Below are 26,274 nucleotides of genomic sequence, written 5' to 3'. Positions count from 1 at the left end.
CCCTACAACTTGTCTTTTACATTCAAGGCGGATCACATTCAACAGATTAAGGCGCATCCTGTTTGGATGATTACGAGGATGAATTTTTTGCACAACTTTAATTTTGGAGCATTTACAAAAATGTACATTCATTCAGTTAGATCAAAACAGGCATTATATATAGATTTTTTTTAATGAAGAAAAGCTTAAAATCACTACCAGCTCCATACACTTGATAGTCATGCAAAAGGAGATTAATCGTATACTATTATATTCTTATTTTCTTTTGAACCAGAGGAAAGAAAACATACCTGATTAAATGGCTATAATTTGTGCAAGATATAACCCAATGTTATCAGATGCTACAATCGTAAATGTTTTATTCGCACATTCAAAATGCCGCCCTAAAAATCAACTCATCACTCTTCCCTTTCTGAAGCTTCAGCCTTTTCTTCAGGGTTTCTCCAGCTGGATCTCCTCCTCTTCCTCCCTAACGTTTCCCACATCCTGGTACGGGCCATGAGCCTGGGAGCGTTCGATCTGATCATACGCAGACCAGCATTCGTCCAAATTCAGCCCCTGAAGTGTCAGACAAGGAAAGACGAGTAACAATTGCACAAAGATCTTTGAAAACGTATCCATGTTAAATTGTTTGTCCTCACATGCCATGCGTTGGACTGTGGGTGGATCGGACTCGCCTACCTGATAAATGTTTTCCTCTTCCTTCATCGCTTTCTTCTTCTCCAGTTCATTTAGTCTCCTCGACTGTGAGGGCAAACACAAGTATGTTGAGGGAACAGACGAGGAGGGGCTGCCTCACAGACACATTCTACTGAGTAGACACGATGCCATTGATGAGACACCCTGGAAATAAAGCCATTGTTTGGTGGTGCGTAACGGAGTAGAATTCGCTCTTCTGACCTGGCGGAGAAGGGTGGCAGACGGCACCAGCACGCAGATCAGCAGCAAGACTCCCTCCACTGTCAGGATCCTGTTTTTGGTGCTTTCGCTGAGGTTTATCGTCTTGTCCATCGGCTCTGGGCACACAGACCGAGAAATAAAACAAATGCTGAAGTGCAATATTAAAAGAATTCTGAAGGAGGCGTAAAATGTACTTTTTAGTGTAAACACCACGCATTTCAGTTCGCAAGTTGTGTTGTTACCCATTCGCACATCTATCATCCGAGGTAAATGAGATTATTATGCAAAACGCAACTTCAGTGTGACAAATGGCTCCACACACTAGCTCGACTGCAACTTGATGCATCTGTGATGCTATTTAAAGCCACCAATGAGACGCCGCCTCTCGCGCGGCCCTCGGCTGCACCGACGTCATCGGGATTCGCGGCTCGACTTCACGCCGCAGGGGAGCACTCACTGTAGACCTGCAGGTAGGTGCCGTGGGAGACCAGCGTACGGCCACTGCCACTCAGAAAACACTGGTAGAACCCAGTGTCGTTCAGCCGGACCGCCCTGAAGGTCAAGGTGCCGCACCATCCGCCGGAGGCCGCCGCGCTCCCTTGAACCGCGTGGGCATCGAGCCCCTTGGGGAGTGCGACCGGCTGCTCTTTGGCAAGAAGATGGTACCAACTCGGTGTCAGTGAATCGTCTGTGGTGCTGTAGCAGCATTCCAGCTCGGCCGTGTGGTGGACCTGTACCCTCACAAAGGGCCTGTCCGCCTCAAAAAGGGTCTCAGCTGGAGCGCCGGCCACTGAGGAAGGAAGCAGAGATTCCATCGTACCGCTTTGAGCATCTAATACACATTTGGTCATTGTTGGCAAAATGAATGTAAAGCATGAAGCAAAGGAAGGGACATGTCGAATGAGAGCAGCTGCTCTGGCAGGAGACGGGCTTCACTGAAGCAGAACGGCTAACTGCGTGAAGAGTACATTTGGTCACACAAGCTTATACAAACATGCTGAAAGATAACGGGATCCACCAGTCAGCTTCAACACGTTCTATCGTTTCATTAAATGACTGGGAATGCACACAAATCCTTTTATCTAGATTGTAATAAAAATGAATTCCTGTAACTCACCAACAGCACTATAAAGTAGAAGGTGTACGATCGTCCCCATCGCTTTTACAGATGTTTGATCCAGAGATTCAGAAAGAAAAACCGTTGTGAATAACAGCGTGAAAATACGCTTCACACTGATCTGTTTTAACATTGAACCGACACACACACATCGGTCTTGTTTTTCTCAGTCAGGATTCATGCTCCACTGATCATGGACCGTCCCACATTTGCATAATATTTATTTAGAAATGTTCCTTGAGCAGAGTTATTCTTCCATGGGTTGAGTTTTGGCTTCTAATTATATTAAATGACCAAACAGGAGTTTATTTCCCCAATTTATTTTAAAAATGAAGAATTAAAAAACACGTACCACAATCTTCTTAAGAATACATCATTAAAAGCCTCTTGATTAAAAAAAGAAAAGAAAATCAAAACCCAAATACACAGTATAGTTCTTGCATATTCATTGTTTATAGACATGAGGGCAAAGGTCAAAGTCTTCCATCCCGGCCACATGAATTCATTTTACAGTCCTCCCGTGAATAACAGCCCAAACAAAACCCAGTTGATCATTGGAACAAGGCACCACTATAAATACATGTTCTATACATCTAGCTATCTGTATGTAGAGCACACGAGGAACCGCATCAGGACCAGAGTCCTGTCAGCTGGTCTTAGTGGGTTTTCATCTGCTGATCAATTCTAACGTGTCCCATCGACGCGGTTTGAGCTTCAGCGAGCGCACAAAAAGGCAAAAAAAAAACCACCAACAACAGCAGCAGCAACACGGTCACACTGTTTGCATAATTGTGACATCCGTTCATGCATCAACGAGTTACAGGCGAGCCCCGCTTCTCGCACCGGGTTGCGGCCAAATGCAAAGTACATAATTAAGAAGCTTGATAAAGAACAAAAGACACAGAAAAAAAACACCACCCTCCCCGTAAATCAACTGAAATACGACGTCTAGTAAAAACTGTGCAGCAGGCAAAGGTGAACGTGTGATTCAATAAGATTAAAAAAGGGGCACCAACTTGTACGTACTCTAAAAAAAAGGTTTTGTTCAAGCTAACATCTATCTACATTTTACAAGAAGACGACACGGGGGGGGGATAATGGCACCACGGACACAGCGGGGGAGGGAATGGGCATCAGGAAGTGATCGTGGTCTTCCTTCGACGTTTCCTTTGTGTCCTCGTCTGGTTTCCTGTTTCCTTTGCAGCTGGCACTCGCCCAGCGCCCTCCACGCAGGTCACAGGTCACACGGCGCTTTCATCACCCCTACGTGAAGGCAGGGGGGGTCACAGGTCTGGCATCAAGGCCACGGCGGTCAAACCTTCTTCATCTGCGCATCTACATTTGTCCAAGAGAGTGCTGCGATGTTCTTGTCGGCCTCGTTGCGGTCGCTGCGTAAGCATTAGCATTAGCACTCCACTAGCGGAGCTGGTCTTTGGTGCAGCGTGATTGGCCAGTTGTGCCACTACTAAAGGCATTAAATCATCATCATTACAATCGGCTGTTGAATGGAACACAAAGACGGTGCTCAGTTTTGATGCAACGGTTGCTACGTGTGAAACTAACGGTACACAGTAGCATCTTAGGTCTGTGGATTTGCAGAAGATGCTGCGTGGTACTGTGTGTGGCTCCTATAAGCCGAGGCGCCTGCACACCCTCCACACTCCTCCGACCTTCGCGCTCCACCTTGATCTTCATCACACATTCCAGGTTTGCTCTCTTTTGTTTGGTCGTTTTCTTTAACAGACAGTTCTATATTCACTTATTCTTTGGGTCCAGGGCCTGTAACCCTTTCTCTCAGCTCACCGACTCATCAGAACAGAGGAATAAATAAAAGCGGAAGATACCAATTATCACCACTATTAACAGCAGGGCGATAGTGGCACTATTTAGAAATGTCTGGGTGACACAACAACAGCGACAAAGAAGCACACATTGATTTAAAACTGTAACACACGTACACACACTTCTCCTCCTGCTGCATCCATTCAGCCACACTGAATAGAGTCAATACATTTATCAAAAACAGTGTGATTTTGACTTAGTTTCATCAGAAAAAAGTGCATTTCTGTGGTACTTTGGCATAGATTAGAAATAACTCTCTATATCACCAGTAGTAATTTAAGCGCTACCAACTGTTTATAGCTTATAGCCACCGATACCTGGCATAGGATTTCTCCCTTAAGGCACTGACTGCTAATATGTGTGTATGTGTGTTACAGCAGATTACTACATTTTGTCAAGCTGCATCTTTCTCACAGCAAAATATTGCTCCAGGTTTTTTTTTGGCACTTCTCTGTAAAAACACTCAAAAGTTTTTTTCTTTTCTTTTCTCTGTCTACCAAGCATGCACACCAACAGACACACATTCACATGCACATCACTGGACCCCTGCGCTGAGCAGGGTCTGGGCAGGACTCCATGAGGCCTTTCCAGGGAAGCTCCTGAAAGTTACTCCCAACCAGCAGCGGTAAAAATCTGAACAGAAGAAAAATATTATTTATATTTATATTATATATATATATATATATATATATATATATATATATATATATATATATATATAATATGTATCACTATAATGATGTAGTCATAAATGCTTGCTTCGGCGTTCTCACCTGGTGGCCAGCAGGTGGCGCGGCGGTGCCTCACTGGAAGTTGCCCCCCTCCAGGGAGAACTTGGAGAGGGCCTCCTGCAGCCTGTGGTGCTCCTCTTCCACAGTCTGCGACACACACAAAATCAATATCACCTGAGGATCTGAAGAGAGACACTCACACCCCCCCCCCCCCCCCCCCCCCCCCCGCCTCCTCCCTCCTCCTCTTAACGTCTTCTCCTCGTCTCCCTCGCCCCGCTTCTCTGACACGTCCCATCGCAGGCGCCACACATAATAGCCATTTTCAGAGAAGTCCAATTTCACCAGGCAATTTTCGGCGGGGCAATAACAGCGGTGGTTAAATGGTTTTCTATTCTCTAGTTTCTCTTTTGTGCCATTTTGGCCCCATTTTTCCAAAGTGAACCACAGCTCGCTCCTTACTTAACTCCTCCTCGCTGGAATCCGTGAGGCCCAAATGTGCGCGCCTCTTTCCAGCTGGCTCCCAGTCGCTGGTCTTTATCTCACCCCCCCGTCCTACTACCTGCTCCTCCTCCTCCTCCTCCTCCTCCTCACCTGTAAGCTCTTTACTTTTTCCTCCAGACTGAGGAGCCTCCTGCACACCTCCTGCATCCTCTCCTGGGACAGCACGAGGGGCGCGCTGATGCTCCTCTCCTCCTCCGCCTTCGTCTCCGCACCTTCTACTTCACAGGAGTTGTCCTTCTCCTTCTCCTTCTTCTCCTCCTCATCCTCCTCTTCCTCCTTCACTGCTGCCGTGGCCATGGTCTGGTTTTCTTCTGTAGACACAGAGACTCGATTTAGAGACTTGAAAACCAGGGACTGTAAAGCGTCATTGTTAAGACGTAACTTCCTAAAATTGTTTCATTCCTCAGTGATAATTTATAGTATGATAAGTTTAAAAATCCACAAACGTCATGTTTAGGGGGAAAAAAAATCATATTTGGGCAGGAATTGTAATTTGTAAATTCACTGCATTAAATATGAAGCCAAAGCTTGGAGATGGTTAGCTTAGCTTAAATAAAGACTCGCCTCTCTGTCCAAGCTTAACAACACATACATCTTTTTTTATTCTGTCCCAAACACAACGAGGAATAACGACACTTCTTAGATGCATAAAACAGTGTGAAATACTGTTCTGTTAAAAAGTGGACCACCACATTTCACGTTTACTTTTGGCTTTACACAAAAGCTCACCTGTCGATTGACAGGGATCCATTTCCTGACCGGGCTTCTGCGCCTGCTGCGAGTCGTCTGATAGGCTGATGCTGCCGACCACCAGCCTCTTCAGGGACATGACTGCCACAGGAGAAGGACTCATTAGAAAGGAGAGACGGGGGGGGGGGGGGGGGGGGGGCACGAGGATCCAGGAGGAGCCCCGCCCGCTTACCTTCGTCCAGAGCGCTGCTGGCCACGTTGTCCCGGTCGCTGTTGGAGTGGCCAATCAGGTCGAAGCCTTTGTCCGACAGGAAATCAATCAGCATGTGGCGGGGGTCTGAAGACTTGTCGTCGGTCATGAGGTCCTTGTCTGGATCTGCAGACGGACACGAGGATTTAAGTTCTGACCCGCGAACCCACGACAAACGTGTTCCGCTTGTAAAGCGCCGCCGCCTCACCGCCGCTGCTCTTCAAACCGCCGTTCTCACTCGGGCTCAAAGGGGCCGTCAGCCTGAGGACAGAAGAGGTGAACTGTTTATGAGGAGGGGGGGGGGGGCACTTGAACACTGCTCACACACACACACAGGCGGACACGCACATGGTGGGGCTGAGAACTCCTCCACTTCCAGGAGGCAGCGTCAACCTGAGGCCTCCTCCCTTCTTCAGATCGTCCACCGCTGACTTTATCACCTCGGTCCAGCTGTGAAGACACACACACACACACACACACACACACACACACACACACACATCAGACACAATTCCCCTTCTGAAACAGACATGCGTAATAATGTGTGATACACACACACACACACACATCAGACACAATTCCCCTTCTGAAACAGACATGTGTAATAATGTGTGATACACACACACACACACACACACACACACACACACACACACACACACACTTACAGTTTCTTTTCCCCGAGAGTTTGAGCCACCAACTCGTAGATCTGCGCCCCGCTGTCCCAGGTAAAGATGACATAGAAGGCCTTCTGATCTGAGGGGACAGGAGAAAGAAGGTCATGGGAGACAGGGGGGGGGGGGGGGGGGGGGGGGGGGGGGGGGGGGTCTCGACGTGTGTCGCGCGCGCGTGTCGGCGCGGCGCCCGACCTGTGGCCACGTCGCGGAGGAAGACGGAGTCGAGCTTGATGATGGGGCTCAGCATCTGCTTGCCCTCCTGCACGGCCATGTTGCTCTTGCTGTGGCACTTCAGCACCATCTTGTCGTCCTGCTTCTGGAGGAGCACCAGCAGGTCCCTGAGCAGCACGCACTGCACCTCTGGGAGACGGGACGGACTCAGTTACTCAGAGACACATTATGCTTCTCTTTATTCAAAGCGTTGCTCCAGGCTGACAGGTGGAAGTTACTGGATAAAAACATTAATATCTGATACTAATTTTGCCAAAATCCCAAAGTAAACCACTTTGACCCTTTGGAAAAAACAAAGGCAATTTAAGTGAATAATTCCGTAAATATTAGCATAATACATATTTGTATTTGAATGAATTCTGATGAAGAGTTTGCACAGATGCAATGCGCACACAAGGGCAGATGTTTACCGATTGCTTTCTCCTTGGTGACTCTCCAGATCACAGGGCCTTCAAAGAGCATCTTCCTCCAAGTCAGGTCGATGTTCTAGAGAACAACGGCGGGAGAAGAATGAGCAGAACAAATCTCACAGAGCTACAAACGTGAGAAGTTCATCAGTGTGTTCAGAGACTGACCTTATAATCTGCATAGAGGGTAGTGCTCGGTTTGAGGCCGGATGTGTCCAGTTTGCGCTGGTATTCCTTCAGAATCTGGGAACCCGGAGAAAGGTTAATGGGGCCGACGGGACCAGAGGCGGAACCAAGTCCAACCGGCCGCTCCGATTGGTGCTCAATGATGACATCGCTGGAGTGATGGATTGTACGTTACCCACCAGTAGGTTCTCCATCTCCTTGACCTCTTCGTTGACATGGTTGAGGATCCTCTTGCAGCACTCGGCGCTCTGCTGGATCCTCTCCTTCTCCGTCGGGTCCTCTGGGGAGCGACAGACCACTCAGAGTCCAGGAAAATGCAGCTTTCACAGCGGAGCCCAAACAAAAGACATAAATCACCAGCATCGATGGTGGGGATGTTTTATCTGGTCCACCACAAACAGATGGAATCCATTTTGGTATCACGGCGCCGATGTCGTGAACAGAGCAGAACTATTTCAAATGATCCGTCTGTCAGTCCCTTTATTTCAATAATTAACTCACCTTTATATTTGTGAGACATCTGGTCTCACAGAGATGTACCTGGCATACTGCCTTCAGCGCGCACACACACACACACACACACACACACACACACACACACACACACACACACACACACACACACACACACACACACACACACACACACACACACACACACACACACACACACACACACACACACACACACACACACACACACACACACACACACCTGTGCTCTTGGCGATGTTCTCCAGCAGCAGCGGGTATTTGGTCAGCCTCTGCATCTCGGTGGGAATGATGTCCTTGAGCTGCAGCCTGCGGCATTGCGGCTTACTCTCTGCATCCTTGGATCAGAACCACACACAGACAGCGTGAGCGCGCACACGCACGCACGGCAGCGTGTCACGTGACCCACGGAGCAGGCAGTCGGTGTGCGGCGTGTACCAGTATGAAGGAGTTGAAGCGTGGATCTTTCTTCTGCCGGCTCTTGATCTGGTCCAAGGCCCAGGACTGGTGACTGCAGAACCGAGCCGTCAATTTCTGGAACCACTCGCCTTCTGTACCCCCAAACTGAAACACACACACACACACACACACACACACACACATAATAAGAAAAGGGAGCTGGAGAAAAAGCTAAAAAGGGATCAGAGAAAAACCTGGCAACTAATATAAAAGTGTCCTAATATATTTGTTTTGAATCAGAACTACTGGCCGGTTGTGTTGAATTGTGCGTCCGTAGGGACACGCATGCTGGCAGAGGATGGTGCACGACATCTATGGGGAGGACTCACTCTGTTGAGCACCGTGGTGCTGATAGATTTGACAATGAAGTTGTTCTCCAAACGCAGTTTCTTCAGGTTCTCGTAGAAGTTGTCTGGATTCAGAGTGAGAGGACATTCAACAAAACATGATCAACTCTCCTTTAAAAAAAAACAAAGCAGTCGAAAAACAATTTTCAGGCGAGTGATGAAATAGATTTAGATTTCCGAATGGTTGTTTGAACCTCTTTAGAGTGCAAAGATACACACAATCACATACAGGCTACAAACAAAGGCCTCACAATGCATCTCAATGAGCTCGTCGAGGTTCGGGAAGATGGCCGACACCTCCTGGCTGGTCAGCAGCTCCTCCCTCTCCAAAGGCCTGAAGAAGATCATCTGCAGGACACTCAGCATGCGCACGTGGGCGTGCTCCGTGGCGAACAGCTCTGAGGGGAAAAGACGTGGAAATGAGACGGCGCCGCCTCGCATCGCACGCGGCGCTGCGTCTCCCTTCCGCTCCTCACCGTTGATGACCTCCTGCCTCTTGGTCTCCTTCTTGCTGAGCCTGGACAGTTCGTCGGGGGGGGCCAGCTCCCTCCAGTTGGGCGAGTCCGCCTCAAACTCCAGCAGGCGAGGCTCCATCTCCTCCAGCTGGGCGGAGGTGCTGGTCGGGGAGGGGCCAAGCCCCTCGGGCGGTAGAACTACTGTCTCTAGGCTGAGGGGGGGGGGAGATAGGGAGGAGCGTTGGTACCAACGAGGCGGATCAGCTTTGGACGAGGAGGCCTCCAGGGCAAGTGATATTAACGGTTTACAGGGGAACTGAAGCTTTTCAACTTCTCAATAAAACTACGATCCAAATGGGAAAGTTTCGTAGCACATTAAGCGTCACATGACCTAATGCACTTACCACAATATGCAAATGATTCACTTAAATCATTCTAAGGATTCCTCAAGGAACACTAGACAGCAAGGTATAGAATTTAAATAAACACTACTTCATTCACTGTTTCAGGATGAGTCCTGACAAAGTCAATTCTATATAACGTATGAACAGCAGGACAACGAACCCCTCATGGTGCCCCCATTAATCACCCCCCACCACCCCCCCGGTGTGACTGCACAGGTGCACAGATCAGACTCATTTAGTTTGTGTCTTTAAAAACAATTCACTAAATACCTCTAATGATATTTGTGACCTTTGTGATTTAGTTTAACTGATTAGTTTAACTTCAGGGGAGCTTGTTGATCAACGTGTCAGCGTTTGACAGCCTGTCTGTCAAACGATCGGGGGGGGTGTGGGGGGGGGGTCAGTCCATCTTACGGACGGAGGTGCTGGGGGCTGAGCGGTGCGCCCGTTGTTGCCGTGGCGGGAGGCGGCTGCAGGTCCACGTCGCTACGGGAGCGAGACTGTTTGGCTCGAGAAGAGCCGCGGCGGCGGGAGGGCTGGGCGCGGGCGCTCTCGCTACGCATCACTTTCCTGCTGTGGGGAGGGAAGGTCGGAGAGGGTGGGGGGGGGGAGGGAGGGAGGAGACGTAGGGACAGAAAAGAGGGAGGGATGAAAGGGAAAGAAAGAAGGTGGGAACAAGTGAGGAAACAAAGGAAAGGCATTGGAGGAGGAAACAGGAGAGGAAGGACAGAGGAAACAGGAGAGGAAGGACGGAGGAAACAGGAGAGGAAGGACGGAGAAAAGGACAGTTTGCACAGACACACAAAAGGAGGATTGGGGATTTTAAGGTAGATTTAACAGTAGATTATTTACACAAAAAAGGGAGTGATTCAAAAAGAGAAAAGAAGTAAAAAAAACAACAAGAAAGAGAAGGAGAGAAGACGGGTGACAAGTGAATATGAACAGTATATGACATGCAAGAGGAAACAGCTTTCTGTAGTCACAGTAGGGAGCCTCCAGTTAACCAATGAACAGCAGCATCATTGTCGGGGACCCGGGGATTGTAACACTACTGGTCACTTACGCACACTCCTCCAGCTACACACAATATCAGCTCAAAGTAATCCAACTGAGCTTCACTAACGAGCTTATTCCCATTGCTTCACAGCAGGTGCAAGATACTTAGCCGTGCAGTGTGTCTCTGTTTCAGGACTTCAGGGCTGTGTGTGTGTGTGTGTGTGTGTGCATGCAAGGGTTGTTTGTTCAGTGAGTGTAAAAGGCCTGCAGCATGTCCATGACTCAGTCAAGGCGCTGACACCCACCTTGTCTTCCGTCTGCAAAAACACGGACACCACATTGTTACAACCATGAGCCACAGGAGCAACCGTGACATGCACACGCACACCCCGACATGCTGTAGTGACCTCTGTTAGCCAGCCCCCCCCCCCCCCCCCCCACCCCGGCACGACACGTAACCGCACACACTGTGCACACAAGCAAGGCGGCGGGACGGGCCCTGGCCACGATGGATGCAGACACCTTGGAAAGCACACGGCAACAAACACGAGAAACTTAACTCTGACGTCCGCTTCGAAGTAAAGATCAACTTTTAACAACTTTAGACAAAATAAAAAACACGGCTAAAAGGTCGGACTCAAAAGCCAAAGCTGTTTACTGGGTAAAAAGCTGCATTAATAAACCTGTAATAAATAACTGTGTTTACCAGTGCAACGACAACGCCACAAAAACACCAGGAGACGCACACAGAGGACACCAGAGGGACAGAGTGATGTTAGGAAGGAAGCACGCATGCCACTGGGAGAGGACAGGAGGACAGGAGGGGGGGGGGGGGCAAAGGGCTGGAAGGGAGGGTCGGAGTTCACCTGCTGAGGGTCCTTCTCAAACCTGAAGGTCGTGTTAGCCAGCGAGCAGCAGGCAGCATGACAGAAGCACACGGCAGGGACAGACTAAGGGGGGGGGGGGGGGGCGCCTGAGTGCTCCAGACATGTGGGACCTCCCCCTTTCCCCCTGCTCATTAGCATATTCTGGACATCTCCCATACAGTCCGAGTTATACTTACTTATAGAATCACTACACCAGCTATACCCCCCACCCCCCAGGAGCTACTGCTTTTTACACCATCTCCGTTTTCCTCACCTATCTTTCTCCACATTCTCCTCCGTGGGGGTGTCCATGGGGGAGAGGGGCTCCCCGATAGTAAGCCCTCCTCCCAAACTGACGGGGGACACGTCCCCCCCGTCGCACAGGGCCGGGGGCTCCAGGCGGTTGTTGGAGACGACTGAAAGAGAAACAATGACATGTTGTGCAACTTAAAAGGGTCAAATGAACACATACATGAATGAATGAAATAACACAGATCTTTTTACACGAGGAAACTAATTCTCCTTCTTCAACAATCGATCCAATATATATATATATATATATATATATATATATATATATAATAGAAAAGGTAAATGCTTTATTAAACAATGAAAGTGTCTATTGTGGTTAATCCAAATAAAAGTAATGCTTTTAAAATATACTGACAAATCACAGCAACACGTGAGCATTGTAAACATTAGACCTTCAACGGCCCGTCTAAGGCGCCGGCTCACCGTCCACGTGTGACGACTCCGGGCCGATGGCGGCGGCGCCGATGGCGGCGGCGGCGGCGCTGCTGCTGCTGCTGCTGCTGCCCGAGCCGTCGCTGATCTCGAGCCCCGGCGTGGAGACGGACTTCCTGCAGTTGGGGAACGGGGCTGCCGGGTCGGTCAGGGAGCCGCGGCCGAGGGCCGAGCCCTTACGCTCCGGGTTCACCTTCTCCTTCTCCGCTGCAGAGCGACAAACAAAAAAAAGGGTGACCCAAAGCCAAATGCTGAAGGTCAGTGGTGAAGGTTCTCTGTGAGACACACGGACAGACGGGATGAGTAGGGTGCAATCAGGGCCTCTGGAGTAAATGAGAGGGTTAATTTGCTGCAGGAGAGCACCCCCCCGACTGTGCAGAGGGGAGAGGAGAGAGAAACATACAGAACCACTAAGGAGCACCCTGAAACATGGGTCAGCTACACAGTGCCCCACCCACATGCCCTCCCAGGGTGATTCGGAACATGCAGACATGCTGATGGGTTGATTAGTAAGGGTGTGACCACTCTACAGATAAAAGGGGGGGGGGGGGGGGGGTTTGGGAACGCTGGACGTCTGGTACCTTCAGCCTCCGTTTTAGGTTTGACGTCAGCTGTAACGGGAGAGAAGGGCAGGACAACAGGTTCTCTTATCCACACCATTCATGGACATCAGTATTTAGAGACACTGGTTCTTGTCGTGTGTATTTTTAGAGTCTCAAACATTATTAAAAAGTTCAATACTTGTTACCAAAGAAAAAACGGTGTAATAGGACTGGTGCACAAAAGAAGCAGATACATACGGTTTCCTGCGATCCAGCTGGGGACCCCGAAGCCCAACCTGGACTTGAGCTTTGTGGATTCCTCCTTCTTAGTCTGGAGAGACAATACAGATTTGAGGGGGTGGGGGGGGGGTCAAATCTGAGGGTGCAACAGACGCACAAACGAGTCCCCGCAACGCTTCCCCTCATTGCCGCGTCACAACGAATGAACCCAATGGGTCAGCTGACGGTGGCTCACCTTCTGCTGCTTTCTCGTGAAGAAGCTCGCTTTGGACTTCCTGCTGTCAAGTGTCTTGGATTTAACCCCAAGGTGCTTCATGTAAGTGGCCACCGATGTATAGATGGAATGGCTGAGGGAGAAGGTCGTTATGAGTAGATGTTTCAGTCTTATCACTGATCGTCATGGCGAGGAGAAGGGAGCGAGAACAAAGAATAGGACAGAAACCCAAAAGGAGCCTCAGGGTTGAAGCTTCACACCATCAAAGCCACAGTGTCTCAGGTCTCAGAAGCTTTGGTGGTTGAACGTGTGCGTGGAACGTTGAGCAAGAACAAAACTAAACAATGCATCAAAGACACCGAGGCAAAACCAGAGTAGGCAGAACCCCAGGCTCCGATTGGGGGAGGTGAAAAGAGGGGGGGGGGGGTATATTATCCTGTGCAGGTGCTGTAGCCACCAGGAACGTGGCATTGGTCACACCTGCGGGCCATCAGTTAATTGTGGATATATCTATATATCTAAGGAGCAGAGCATGAACACCTTCATGGAGATCAGTAAGAACAAGGTGTGAATCTTTTTTACACGCAGCACTTTAGTCTCGGAGCAAAATCATTTTAGTTTGACGTCACGCAGGTTTGGAACAAGGTCCACGTGCAAAAATACAACTCACCATTTGTCCTCTTCAGACGCAATTGTAGAGCTGAAAGAAAAGAGACGTGTGATTGGTCACAGCTGCAAAAGCAAAAAATGACTGTCAACTTTTCCTTTAATAGTGCGCTTTCAAGCGCTGGAAGTGACGTTTGTCCTGATCAAACTAAGCGGATTCTGATGTTATTGCGCTTTGGGGCAGAAGCTACTGAACATATCAATTCAAATTTTTGTTTTAAAAGGAAAAAGGAAAGAAAATGAAACATCAAATAAGATCAAAAAGGAAAAGCTGCATCAAAAAGCTGCACATAACTATCTACTGTCTCCCTACGCTCTTCATACTGGTTTGTCTCCAGTCAGCTGAAACCACGTCAGAGAGGGTCCAGCACAGCGGAAAGGTCCAAGACAGACAGGCAAGACTTAAGGAAGTGGATACTTGCGTTTGTGATTCATTCATTCATGGATCGGGCCCTCGGCTGGGGGGTAATAGAGGGATCATTGTGGGGAGGAATGAATGGAGTCGAGCTGAATGCACCGCTTGTCAGACTGTGAAAGCAGCGATGATGAGGTCTCGTATCTACCGACAGTAGATGGTTACATCCACATCCACAGGCGAGAAGAACTTAAGACGGCATCTTGCCCCCTCGCTGCCCCCTTTTAATTCCTGCTTTCCTGGGTTCCTTGGTACCTTGGATCCAATTCTACTCGTACTTCTACCACACAGAAAACAACTGGTCTGCTTGTGGGGGCGCAGGGTGTGAGGAGCACTCACTGGTTCTCAAATATCAGGTCCATCAGGTTCTCGGCCACAGACTTCTCCTTCATCTCCAAGGGGACGCGGTCGGTGGGGTAGTGGTTTTCCACGTCGATGAGCTCCCTCTCGTTGGGGGTCATACCCATCATCCTCTTCTGCCTGTGGGGGGGGGGGGGGGGGAAGACTTTGGTAAGCTTCCTCTGCATGACCAGATGGAGTGGTCCTCGGTTTTGTCGGGTCCATTGAGATGTGATCCAAAATCACAGTTTGTCATGTTTTACCTGACACTCGGCATCAGACTGGTATCTTATTTGTTCCCTTGTTATTTATTTTATTCATTTATTTTGGCCTGAAGACAAATGTAACCCCACTGTTCCATAGACGTATACAACTGTTATTTAATTTACCTTCTTTATGTTTTCACACACACACACACACACACACGCACACGCACACACACCTGAAGTCCTCCAGCTGTTTGGCCACCTCAGGCGCCAGCACGGCCTGAACCTCCTGAGCAAAACGCCTCTGGTTGTCATCGTGGAACGGATCTGCACGCAGTCGGTCTGAGGGACGGGGGACGGGGGGGGGACAAGAGGAGACTGAATGAAGACAAGGGGACCGAAGTGTGTCACGTCATGACTTTTGATGAGCGCGTCGCAGCAGAACAACTCACCCAGTTCCGGTGGATACGTGAAGAGGAAGCATCACGCGCAGGATCTTCATCGTGGAGGGAAAGACAAAACGCATGAGAGAACATACTAAGGTATATCAGAACACCTTCATAACCGATCACCCGCACAGGTGGAAGCTTTCTGGGTTCAACGTCCTCTGCGATGTGTGGACACATCACAAAGACGGGGTCAGCTGATGAGACTCAGAGGAACAGGTGAAGCGGCCACGTTTCACCACAAGGGGTCATTTAAACACTAGAAATAAAGCCACAAAACGACTCCCCACAGCCAGGAGTCACAGAGGGAAACGCATTCATTCATTCATTAGTTCATTAGGCAAAGATATGACACCAAAAGGAGTCCGATGTCTGAAGGTCCTCTGCCCTGCATGCCTGAGTCAGGGTGCAAGGGGGGGGGGGAGGCATCAACAGCACAACAACAAAGGCTCCTCCCACTCTCCTCCGTGTTTACATCAGGCCTCTCGTTCACTTTGCTCCTTCCTGACTGACCTAAACATTCATACTTTTATTAATGTGCTGCTAGCGGCCGGTTGGGATCATGTTTTACTGCTACTTACTGCCCCTTTGTCCAGGAAAGTGCTGTAGAACTCCACCACTTGCTTCTTGGTCTCTTTGGCACTGAGGTTCCTGAAGAGCTCCGCATGCAGGTAGCACAGCTGGGACACACACACACACACACACAGTAAGTAGCTTTTAACTTCCTGGACCAGCGCTGACTGCGTCATGTGCAAAAAGAAGACCGGTGATATTTAAACTCCAGGTGCAGTAAGATTATATTATCAAATATTATTTAAGTTCCCTCAACGCCTACAAACAAAAAAACATTAACCACAGAGTCCCTGATTCAATGAAACTGGGATGTTAAATAAAATGGCTGCAACCAATGATTTGTGTTCTTCTACATGAATTGCTGGTGTTTGCTGGTTGTGACGCGCAGCGTGTTGCATTGTGGGAGCTGTAGTTCTCACCAGCGGAGCCGGGTCAAACTGTAGGATGACATGTTGAATGAAGACCAGCAGGTGGGTTGGCCGGGTCTTTAACAGGTGTATATCCTCAAAGTGTTTGCACTGGTACTCCGTTACCTGGGGGGGAGGGCAGAGAGAGGACCATCAGGATAACGGAGCAGAATAAAAAAACGACACTCCGCTGACTCGTTTCATGACTCACCTCGTTGAGGTCGTTCTCAAAGTCCTCATCCTCCGCCCCGATGATGCTCATGGCTGAGAGAGAGCTCTGCACCTCGAGCACGCCCTGCTGCACACACAGAGAGGGGGGGGGGACGCTTAGCCAAAGCAATGTGCTGCACTTTGACGCCCTGAGCCCCCGCAGAGGTAAACGTCCTCCTGATCCCGTTGGCCGACTCTACAGCTTAGAAGTTAATCTTCTCTCCTGGAATAAATGTCTCCAACCTGGGTTCCAAAAAGCATTTTCCATTTTCAGCTTTCCATCCACTTTGTCTGGGATTAGCATTTGGAATTTGCTTTTCCACCTTGTCGGCCTCAAAAATGATGAAATTCAAGTAAAATTGGAAAGAAAATGCAATGTAACAGATGACCAAAAAACACCCCCCCCCCTCCCACTTCCCACTTCCCCTGCTCACACATGCACCCAAAACACCCCAAAACTCACAGCTCCACAAACTAACACACATTCTACATTGTTCCCTGCTGGGGGGGGGCACACAGCTGGAAGTAGTAAACTGGGTCAAAGGTAACAAAAGAGGAAGCAGGAGTTATCATGAAAGCAATGTAAATGATTGTTATTACTGATACTGAACCTCTCTCCATGTTTGGAACAAGGAGGACGCTTCTATTTGTGAGTCAGAGATGAACTTCCTTTCAGTCGCATCCTTCTCCACCAACAAGTAACGCAACCAACTGTGGTCACAACATCAATTAGTGTTCACACGTGTGACATGATGGACGTTGTGTGGTCGTGATGGAGGTCGCTGCTCCTACGAAGGAGGAACTGAGAAATCATTTAGTGGTTTGAGTTTATAAAAAAGCCAACGAGTGCCTGTAAACAATGGCTGGAGCATTCGGGGGCTCCAACACAATGTTTGTGTTCAGTGGCAAGCAGAGAGAGAGCTGACTGATGCTTTGAGGTCAAGGTGAGTGCTTGTGTGTGTGTGTCTCTGTGTGTGTGTGTGTCAGACAGAGAGAGAATGGGTTCATTCATGGTCACATCCAGTGGGCTGAGAAAGGCCAGTGTTGGAGCAACATGTGTGGGAGGGGTTAGCCAAACAGAGGGCCACATCTGCATCAACACACACACACACTTTACAGTTACTGTCATACACGGGTGGGGTGGTGGGGGGAGGGGCGCTTATAGCGGCTGCTTGACGGGTCGTAGGGAAGCTGTAAAGAGCCCCCCCCCCCCCCATGGCCCTCCCCTCCCTCGCATTACATTCCAGTACCAACTAAGTGTCAGGTGGCATCAATCGAATGATAGCCATCAAGCGTACATGCCTTTGTGTGTGTGTGTGTGTGTGTGTGTGTGTGTGTGTGTGCGTTAAGACCGAGCACGTATGTGGGAGGGGGCCATTCCTATGTGATTGTGGGGAGCTGCCGGTAAATGTGTGTGTGTGTGTGTGTGTGTGTGTGACAGCGGCCTTCCCTTCAGGCCGAGCCGTAACAACACGAGCACCTGTTTCATCGGACGCCTCCTGAACGCAGAAGTTCATTTTCCAGGTTTCCAGAGAGAAGTTACGCTGCGGCCCCCAAAAATAGCAGCTGAATATCCGCCAAGTCACTGTTGCATCAGCTGTTACGCAAACGCAGTCCATTGTGAGACCGTTTGGCAAGAAGAAAGAAGACGGAGACTCTGTAGAACTCAAGCATCCTTACTGCAGACGCAAAGGGGAGGGGGGCTCGCACCTGTCAATCAACTGGCTGTCAGAGAGGACACGTTTGGTGATGCCACACAGTGGCATCTAAGACACGGAGGATCAAAAGAATCGTCCACAGTGAGGAGAAACGTGATCTTCATACAGTCACATGACCACTGGAGCGAGCAAACCTCACAGCAGGTGGATTCACCGGATAAATACTTCTATTTAGAACAAGAGTATGACTTGAAGAGTAACTCAGAGGAACACTGACCCCCAGGTGTCCAATACGGGGACACGAATGAGATGAAAACAGCACCAAAGAAGAAGTGAGGGTCTCATTTTTCAACTCAAACAAGGAGAGCGTAATGTAGTCATTGATGGAAACGCAGCACAGAGCCTAAAGTCACTACGAGAACTACAAAACACGCCTCCCCTCCCTATGTGCACCTGGTCCACAGACCCCACCAGGCCCCACCAGGCCCCACCAGGCCCGGGTAGTCCTCTTACCCCCGTCCACAGTGTCCCGTACACACTGTCCCCCCCCAATCGCCCGGCAGCTAATGCTGCTAAATCGGCTGTTTATCGGGCAGCCTCATCAGGACACGGCCTCATTAGCAGAGAGACCGGGGGATTCCAGCCAGCCCCCCCCCCCCCCCCCCCCCCCCCCCCCTCCCCTCCCCCGCCTCCCCACACCGAGGCGCCGGAGCAGAGAGAGGCAGCATGGCTGGGGGAAGGTGGGTAGGACACAGACAGGAAGTGGGTGTAATTTCCTCAGGAAGCTATCAGAGACATTTCTTGTATGACCTATCATGAAAAGAAGGGGGGGGTGAAACATGCAGCCTCGACATGGGGACCAGAAAAGGAAGTTACACCCCCCCACCCCACCCAGCTAGGGACGAAACCAATAGATGAACAAATGAGGAACATGAGGAGACGGGTGTGAAGAGGGGAGCGATACCATGGAACCTCAGCGTGAGAAGTTGTTATTGACTCGACTGTTAGTTTTCTTCTTCTGCAAAACACAGTAAAAACAACGCAGGCGGCTCCACGGACCCACAATGCATCACGTGATGGTCGTCTGGGCAACGGTCACAACGCGGGACTCTAACGCTGATGCTTTCACACTTTGGAGAGAAAATAAACCTGTTACTTTGTGGGGTTGGTTTTTCTTCTTCAACAAAGTTCAGTGTACTCATGTACTACTCCTCATGTACTACTCCTCATGTACTACTCCTCCTCATGTACTACTACTCCTCATGTACTACTCCTCCTTATGTACTACTACTCCTCATGTACTACTACTCCTCATGTACTACTACTCCTCATGTACTACTACTCCTTATGTACTACTCCTCATGTACTACTCCTCCTTATGTACTACTACTCCTCATGTACTACTACTCCTCATGTACTACTACTCCTTATGTACTACTCCTCCTCATGTACTACTACTCCTCATGTACTACTACTCCTCATGTACTACTACTCCTCATGTACTACTCATGTACTACTCCTCCTCATGTACTACTACTCCTCATGTACTACTCATGTACTACTACTCCTCATGTACTACTCCTCCTTATGTACTACTAATGTACTACTCATGTACTACTCATGTACTACTGCTCCTCATGTACTATTTCTCATGTACTGCTCCTGGTGTACTATTTCTCGTGTACTGTTCCTCATGTACTGCTTCTCATGTACTGCTCCTCGTGTACTATTTCTCATGTACTGCTCTTGGTGTACTGCTCCTCGTGTACTCCTCCTCATGTACTGCACCTCATGTACTGCTCCTCATGTACTGCTCCTCATGTACTGCTCCTCGTGTACTACAGCACAGTTGGGTTATGCAGCTGTGCGATGTCACTGATGATGTCATCAAGTGGACTCCAGAGTTCTGGATCTAAACAAAGCCTGGAGATGAGGAGAAAAGCGTGGCCCTTAACTCCACACGAAGGGTCAGATGAAAGACGCCGTGCTGTTGCATCATGGGGGCTTGACCCCTGGCGACCATTATCTTTATAATCCGTCCTTTGCGAGATTATCTGAAAGCAGGAAAGAGGTCTTCTGCTCCGGAGAGATTAGAACAATCGGACAATCACTCCAAAAACACACCGGCACAGATAACGTCAGTTCATGGCGCTCCGGGGTCCCCACGTGACGGAGGTCAAAGCTTTCCCAGAATCCTCCTCGCCGCGCCGACCAGAGACTGGAGGTGAGAGGGAGGGAGGAAGGGAGGGGGGGGGAGGGGCCGAGGTGTAAAAAGATGCCTTCGACAAAAAAGACTTCTCTTCTACTTTGGAGACCACATCCGCTTTACTTTTTTTCCCCTACATGTTGTTCCATGTTCCATTTCCTCACCCCTCCCTCCCCACCCCCCCACCTCCCTCCCTCGTCTCCGCCACCTTTGGCCCAAAATAAAGCTGACCCTTATGCGAGCGCTCCAAGACAGCCAGTGCATTCATGGCCGGCACACAAGAGCCAATTACGTCATTTAACGACCATTAGGTAGTGGCTAAAATAAGATTATGGCCAACAGCGGCGTGCGATCACAGCGGGTCTTTTCACATGCGTTTCAGTCCAAACGGGTCACATGGTCGAACCGCTTGGCCCGGTGACACGCCGACCCGCCGGCTCTCCTCTGGCCTTCGGATCCCCTCGCTGCCGAGAAGCTTCTCTTCACACGACTCCAGCAGACTCCCAGAGGGTTTTTTATGATGCTAAGCAATGCCCCCCCCCCCCTCTCCTCCCCCCCGCCTCCTCCCTCACAAAACGTCAGCACAAGACCTCCCAGCGGACGGATGGACGGCTTCATATGCCGAGGCCTGACCAACTGTCTCCATATTCTCAGTTGTGTCTCCTTAAAGCCAAAGTACACTCTTGTGCTGCGATAAACACTCCCCTCCCCCACTTCCCCCCCCCCCCCCCCCCACCACTCAGAGGTCATCGACCGCATGGAAACAGTGGCTAGGCCGCGGCGTATTGACGAGCATGGATCGGCAGCTCACAGTAAACCTCCAGCTCTGCTGAACTGCTTCCGTGTGTGTGTGTGTCTGTGTGTGTGTGTGTGTGTCAAAACGGCTCTTTATTCATGCGCAGGTGCGTCTGTGTGTTTCATTTTCATTAGCCGCTAGTTTTGAAACAACAACGACGAGCTGAACATGTTTGGAGGGAATGCAGCGAGCGCACAATCAAAGCGTCGCACATCTTGCTTCACGATGCCGAGTAGCTTACAAACCAGATGTGCAGCATTCCCCCCCCCCCGCCTCCCCCCCCAGCATCGAGCTGTTAATGAGGAACACAGCCAACAAGTAAATGGTCACACTCCTCCAACTGGGATCAGCAAACATGAAGCGAACAATAGAGCCGAGTCGATATTAAAGTTTAAAGTAGAGCTGTGCAACATAATAACATATTTACTATATTCATATTGTGGCTTTTAAAGGCCACATTACATCACTGTAACATTTAACAATATCACAGCTATATTGGTGGCGAGGAATTTCAAGAAGGGTATTTGAAAATATAAAAATTGCCTCTCGTCATCAGTCAGAGATTGAATTAGCAAAAGCATGGAGGTGAGGATGAAGAGGATCAAAAAAAAAGGGAGAAAACAACATGTTTGCATCTTTCATTAGTGAAACAGCAGTCGTTTGGGCTTAAGGCCGATGGTGGCAAGTGTTTTCAACTCTATTTTTTATTTGTTTCATTCATTTATGAGTTCACAACCTCCCAAATAAGTTAGCGTTTGCTCATCATTTTGCCACTTTAATCTCTGATCTGTTGTCTCAGAATGTAATCGTGTAAATGTCGTGTAATGGCTCCAATACAAAGTCATGCTTATCAACATCAGCAGATGACTGCGTGCAAACAAGCTTCACACCAATTCCATTTTAGTCTCAAGTGTTGCTTGAAGATTATTGAGATTAAGATATTCAAAAATCTAAAGCATGTTGTGCTGAGATAAAAATGGAGTAGTTAAACCAGCTATAAATTGTTAATGAGGAAGAATCGAATATAACAAAGTGCATTCAAATATTGCTTAAACTCTAGTGGTGAAATTCGAGGGAAAGAATGACACATTTGGGTTTTACTTAAAAAAGGAAAATAGAAAACGAGGTGTTGTATAATTGTGTCCCCTCCCACGTATCCTATATTTATACAATCTGACAAATACAAGAATCCGTTCTGTTTGAAAAGGCCTGAGTGATAACACACACACACACACACACACACACACAATGTGTGCCAAAACACTCCATACACCCCCCCTCCCCCCACCTTCACCCCTCAAGAGTAAACAACATCATCGATGGAGTCGAGTCTCGTTTTTTCCACCGTGGCCCTCAAATGAAAGAGCTCATTCTCTGTTGCCCCCCCCCCTCTCCCTCCCTTCCTCCAGCCGGCCGGCCCTCTGACTCACACTTGGACGGATGGAACTCTTTCCAGTTAGGGTGGAGGAAGCTGCTGCAGCCCGTGTTACGCCCCCCCCCCACAATATCCACTTATCATTAAGTTTGACAGTTGAGATTGGCTGCATTTATTTAAGCCTCTGACGGAGTCCAGGGGGGGGGGGAGTCTCTCACACACAGACACACACACACACACAGCCTTGTCTCAGTGGAGTGGGGGCGGGCAGATGAGAGCTGGATGCTCTGACTGAGCCGTGTGACTTCTATCATCTCACAGTCACCTGAAGGAGTTGATACTCAACAGGGGCCCCCCCGTGTGGTGCCCCCCCCCCGTGTGGCAGCTTCACAGGGATTGGTCTAAAGTCAACACATCAAGTTCATGATGCCGAGGATAGAAATCTACAACAGAACGAGATGTCGGGTTCAGACTAAATGACGTGACTGGTGATGGCCGAGCCCCCCCCATTCATTAATGCCAAACAAACTGTAGTATGTTGTCATGCTGCTGCAAACTGACCAACAACATGATCTGCAGACACACACACACACACACACACACAGACACACACACACACACACACAGACACACACACACACACACTCGCTCTGTCTCTCATTATCTGCGTCCTGCGCGTCGATCTGACCGAGCCAGAGAAGAATACCTGTGTTCCCTTTGAAGTCCAAGCCTGACTACAGTGAATTATTAGTCCTCAGGACCCCCCCCCCCACCCTCCCCTGGCTGTCCCACTGTGGGTGCCGATACCTGTCATTTCAGTTATTGGGTATTTCTCAAAGAGACGAAGGACGACTTCTACCCGATGAGAGACGGTACCAGCGGGTGAGTTTACTGCTGGGCCTACAGGAAAAGAGAGGAGGGGGGGTGGAGGGGGGGGGGGGGGGGGGGTGCAACATTCCTCTAGAAAGGAAGAGAAGGTACCCTTCAGGCTCCAGACAAGCCCGCACTTGTAAAACGTAGAAAAACGAGAGCGGGATGACGAGTGCAGGGCTCCTCTCGTCTAGCGGAGCGTAACAGGAAGTGGCAGCGCCCTGCTCCGCGCGGGGCCTCTGGGGTTCGCCGTCTGGTCGGGAACGCGTCACAGTCTCGAAAACCGCCGGCTGCAAATGCGCTTTGACAAAAAAAAAAAAAAAAAAAACCCTGACCTCGTTATTAACGTTTTATTGGGGTTGGTCACGCAGCAGCTCCTGCTCGCAGGCCAAGGGCACGAGAGGAGAGGGAGGCACGCGAAGGCCCGACTGGCACCAAAAAGGAAGCGCCGCGCTCCACTGGCACGTGCCACGCAGCGAGATGAGGAGCCCTGGATGTCAGTAATTACACTTCCTGCGAGCGGCAGGAAACGCTCGCCTTGCGGTGGCAGACGTCTGAGAAGGCGAAGACTCGTCACGGGAGACCGATCGTATGTGGACACTAAGCACTGAGGGGGGGGTGGGGGGGGGGGGGCTGTTGACAGGTAAACAAAACACTTGAAAAAACTAGAATTAGAATAAGCCTTTTGTAATCACCTGACCAGAGGCCCGAAAACATTATTTAAGAAGCTGTATAGAACTTTGAATACAATACAAACAACAAGCAGGTTGATGTTATACAACTTTCACCTGAAAAAAAAGTAGGAAAGTATGAATATGAAATGAGGATTAAAGTTATAAAACACACACACACACACACACACACACACACAACAGCCCGCCGCGGTGCCTTTGTTACATCCATTAAGCGCATTGTTAAAGCCTCGTTGCGTCAATCCACCGCGCGACATGTGTCGTGTGTGTGCGCGCCCGCTGCGGAGAGGGGGGGGGGGTCGGAAGGGGGCTAAAGGGGAGGGGGGGGGGGTTGTGGAGGATTACGCCGTTTGTCTCGGTTAAAAACAAAAGTCCACGAACCCTTGGGACGCTCCTAAAGGTCCCCGCGCCCCCGTCCCCCCCCCCCCCGGAGGAGTTGGAAGCAGGAGCCTTACCGGTGGATCCGGAGAGAAGCGTCGGCCGTCCGGAGGTTTTCTTGCTCGAAGTCACCGAGCGTCACGGGCGGAAAAAAAGAGAAACATTGTACGCGGAAGTACACACGGAAAGAAAGAAAAAAAAGCGCAGGCGGTGCGAAGAAAATACCTGGAATCAATGCGCAGAAAAACGCGCCGTCTGACGCAGCGCGAGCGGCTCTCGCGCTTCTTCCACTTTTGCGGCTCGACTGTCAAAGTTTAAAAAAAGTAAACCGTCCGAAAAGGGCTCGTTTCCGCACGGTGTTACACGCTAACTCTTCCCCACGCAGGGTCTCCCCCTGTAGGTCTGCTTCGAAAAAATCCACATGAAAGTCTTCATGAGATATTTGGCTAAAGTGTGTGAGTGTTATGGAGCTTATTGGCACGTGACGTTGATTATTTGGACGTTATTTGATATTCTTACACTTATACTAAGAGGAGGCAACCTGCATAAACACTAATGTCTGATATGGCTGCGGTGAAACTAGAGTCATTTTAACCTCTTATTTGTCATTCGTAATAAAGAAACATATGATTTTATTCATGTATTAGTATTATTATTATTTAATAAACAAATGCACCCAACGCCGCGAAGCCACGAACGCCAGAAGCCATAAAGGAGATTAAATCAAAGCAACTGTTTACAGACCTGATTGATCGAATCCAACTTCCCGACCCGTCAGGTGGTCGCTGCGGTTCCGGCCGCCTCGCGCCCCCTGCTGGAGGAACACGGCAACGACCGGGACCCCTCCTCTACCCGAACGCTTCTTTTTCACATTTACATTTACCTTGTTGACCAAACAATTTCACCTCCAAGGTTCTCGTGTGATTGGACGAGCCCATGACGTCACCTTCCCATCCGGGGGCATCGTGGATGTGACAGTTGACGACATGGGGATGATTCATTGGCTCCATTCCTCAAATCTGCTGCTTTAGGTGTGTTTTTGAAGAGCTCTGAAGGGAGGTGTAGTGCGTTTCTCACTCAGGACGTGGGGGTGCATATTCAGAGCAATGTATTCATAAAATGAAGTGATTAGTGAGGACAGGTTTTGTAATTTGCAAATGACAGAGATGGTGAAACTAAAGATGCGGTTTTGTTTTGAATGGACTGCTGTTTCCAGTGTTAATTAGAAGTGTGTCAGGCACCAATAATAAAAGTACGACATAACACATGAGTGTGTAACAGTGAACGATTTAGTCATCGAATGTGTCTGAAGGAACCGTTGTTGCCTCTTTATAACGGCTCAGAATTATTGGGATTATTCTCATTATTAATGTGTAAAATAGACTTTTTGTAAAATTTGTGAAAGTCAAATATTATTACATATTTTAGTACATTAAAGTAGCAATGTAAAAAACCCACATTGTTATCCTTAGAATACATCGTATCACTCGTTTAAACAGAAGTCCATTTGCTCTCATAAAATCAAACATCCCCAATTTAGTTAATTCTCAGTGTATTGACACGGCTTCTGTCCCTTGGGATTTATTGTTCCTATCAGCGCAGTACTTATTTCTAAGTACAATTCTGACATAGTACATTTAAACTCCATATCAGCAGTTACATTGGAATCATTTATATTATATGTGACTAACTATATGATTTATTAACTGATCAACTAGAAATATTCAAGTTTCATTTAAATAAACT

At 49.0% G+C, this 26,274-nt stretch overlaps 2 protein-coding genes across 2 annotated transcripts; both read right to left on the bottom strand.

Moving 5' to 3' along the window:
• Positions 1-108: 108 nt before the first annotated feature.
• cd79a (CD79a molecule, immunoglobulin-associated alpha) lies at positions 109-2,231 on the bottom strand. The gene is made up of 5 exons (XM_037452916.2): positions 2,018-2,231; positions 1,358-1,690; positions 901-1,016; positions 682-744; positions 109-558 (listed from the first exon to the last, which is right to left on the bottom strand). Exons 1-5 carry the CDS (start codon positions 2,148-2,150, stop codon positions 433-435), a joined length of 771 nt encoding a protein of 256 aa, XP_037308813.2. The 5' UTR covers positions 2,151-2,231; the 3' UTR covers positions 109-432.
• A 194-nt stretch (positions 2,232-2,425) lies between these two features.
• On the bottom strand, positions 2,426-24,650 carry arhgef1b (Rho guanine nucleotide exchange factor (GEF) 1b). Its single transcript, XM_062565374.1, has 31 exons — positions 24,606-24,650; positions 16,555-16,641; positions 16,356-16,469; positions 15,941-16,043; positions 15,154-15,295; positions 14,712-14,852; positions 13,962-13,991; positions 13,313-13,424; positions 13,096-13,168; positions 12,877-12,906; positions 12,287-12,502; positions 11,826-11,967; positions 10,991-11,002; positions 10,104-10,262; positions 9,307-9,497; positions 9,082-9,228; positions 8,813-8,895; positions 8,463-8,588; positions 8,248-8,362; positions 7,712-7,812; positions 7,515-7,589; positions 7,350-7,425; positions 6,901-7,068; positions 6,700-6,787; positions 6,380-6,481; positions 6,240-6,292; positions 6,014-6,157; positions 5,821-5,922; positions 5,182-5,402; positions 4,633-4,737; positions 2,426-4,492 (listed from the first exon to the last, which is right to left on the bottom strand). The coding sequence occupies exons 2-30, from the start codon at positions 16,603-16,605 to the stop codon at positions 4,663-4,665; spliced, it is 3,192 nt and encodes a 1,063-aa protein (XP_062421358.1). The 5' UTR covers positions 16,606-16,641; positions 24,606-24,650; the 3' UTR covers positions 2,426-4,492; positions 4,633-4,662.
• Positions 24,651-26,274: the final 1,624 nt, after the last annotated feature.

Source organism: Pungitius pungitius, chromosome 11 (genome assembly GCF_949316345.1).
Source record: "Pungitius pungitius chromosome 11, fPunPun2.1, whole genome shotgun sequence".
NCBI classification, from domain to species: domain Eukaryota; kingdom Metazoa; phylum Chordata; class Actinopteri; order Perciformes; family Gasterosteidae; genus Pungitius; species Pungitius pungitius.
This window is presented reverse-complemented; position numbering and strand designations above follow the sequence as displayed.